Source organism: Mandrillus leucophaeus, unplaced genomic scaffold (genome assembly GCF_000951045.1).
Source record: "Mandrillus leucophaeus isolate KB7577 unplaced genomic scaffold, Mleu.le_1.0 Scaffold2, whole genome shotgun sequence".
Lineage (NCBI taxonomy): Eukaryota > Metazoa > Chordata > Mammalia > Primates > Cercopithecidae > Mandrillus > Mandrillus leucophaeus.
Window position 1 is genome coordinate 1214220 of NW_012102031.1, and position 1504 is coordinate 1215723.

A 1504-nucleotide genomic window follows, 5' to 3' on the forward strand; every position below is an offset into this window, starting at 1 on the left:
TTCACTATGTTGGCCAGGATGGTCTCAATCTCTTGACCTTGTGATCTACCTGTCTCGGCCTCCCAAAGTGCTGGGCTTACAGGCGTGAGCCACCATGCCCAGCCAATAGTAGCTAACTTTATCATTTGCCTTTTAATTGCCAGGTACATTGTGAGGCAGTTTATATCCTTGAACTAACAACTCCATGATGGCCTCATGTTACTAATGAGGAAACTAGGGCCCACAGTCAGACATTAGCCACTGGTGGGGCAGAAATAGGCTCCTGGTTCTAGTGTGATCCAAAGTTGGTGCTTTTCTGTCTATCCTTAGCTGTTGGTCACCACCAGCTTTCTGCATATTTTCTCATGATGCCTCTCATTTCCCAGAGCCGTCTGGAGCCCAAGGCTGTACACGTGCCCTGTGCTGATTCTCTGCCTAGGAAAGGACCATGCAGCTAGAGATCAAAGTGGCCCTGAACTTCATCATCTCCTACTTGTACAACAAGCTGCCCCGGCGCCGGGCAGACCTGTTTGGGGAGGAGCTAGAGCGGCTTTTGAAAAATAAATATGAAGGCCACTGGTACCCTGAAAAACCCCTGAAGGGCTCTGGCTTCCGCTGTGTTCACATTGGGGAGATGGTGGACCCCGTGGTGGAGCTGGCCGCCAAGCGGAGTGGCCTGGCGGTGGAAGATGTGCGGGCCAATGTGCCTGAGGAGCTGAGTGTCTGGATTGATCCCTTTGAGGTGTCCTACCAGATTGGTGAGAAGGGAGCTGTGAAAGTGCTGTACCTGGATGATAGTGAGGGCTGTGGTGCCCCAGAGCTGGACAAGGAGATCAAGAGCAGCTTCAACCCTGACGCCCAGGTGTTCGTGCCCATTGGCAGCCAGGACAGCTCCCTGTCTAACTCCCCATCACCATCCTTTGGCCAGTCACCCAGCCCTACCTTCATTCCCCGCTCCGCTCAGCCCATCACCTTCACCACCGCCTCCTTCGCTGCCACCAAATTTGGCTCCACTAAGATGAAGAAGGGTGGCGGAGCAGCAAGTGGTGGGGGTGTAGCCAGCAGTGGGGCAGGTGGCCAGCAGCCACCACAGCAGCCTCGCATGGCCCGTTCACCCACCAACAGCCTGCTGAAGCACAAGAGCCTCTCTCTGTCTATGCATTCACTGAACTTCATCACGGCCAACCCAGCCCCTCAGTCCCAGCTCTCGCCCAATGCCAAGGAGTTCGTGTACAACGGTGGTGGCTCGCCCAGCCTCTTCTTCGATGCGGCCGATGGCCAGGGCAGTGGGGCTGGCACCTGCAACAGCAGCAGCTTTGACATGGCCCAGGTATTTGGAGGTGGTGCCAACAGCCTCTTCCTGGAGAAGACACCCTTTGTGGAAGGCCTCAGCTACAACCTGAACACCATGCAGTATCCCAGCCAGCCGTTCCAGCCCGTGGTGCTGGCCAACTGACCGTCTACCTGCCTGTTGGGCCAGAAGCACCCAAGACCACAGAAAAGAGAAAGAAAAGGCCAAAAAAAA

The 1504-nt window shown here is 55.4% G+C and overlaps 1 protein-coding gene across 2 annotated transcripts in view; it reads left to right on the top strand.

The window, feature by feature from the left end:
• The window catches only part of TOB2 (transducer of ERBB2, 2), a 17517-nt gene extending 16013 nt beyond the window's left edge, over positions 1–1504 (top strand). For both annotated transcript variants that reach the window (XM_011978777.1, XM_011978778.1), the window contains exon 2: positions 366–1504. In XM_011978777.1, coding sequence (XP_011834167.1) covers positions 428–1435 — 1008 coding nt within the window. In that variant the 5' untranslated portion in view covers positions 366–427 and the 3' untranslated portion in view covers positions 1436–1504. The remainder of the gene's footprint in view (positions 1–365) is intronic.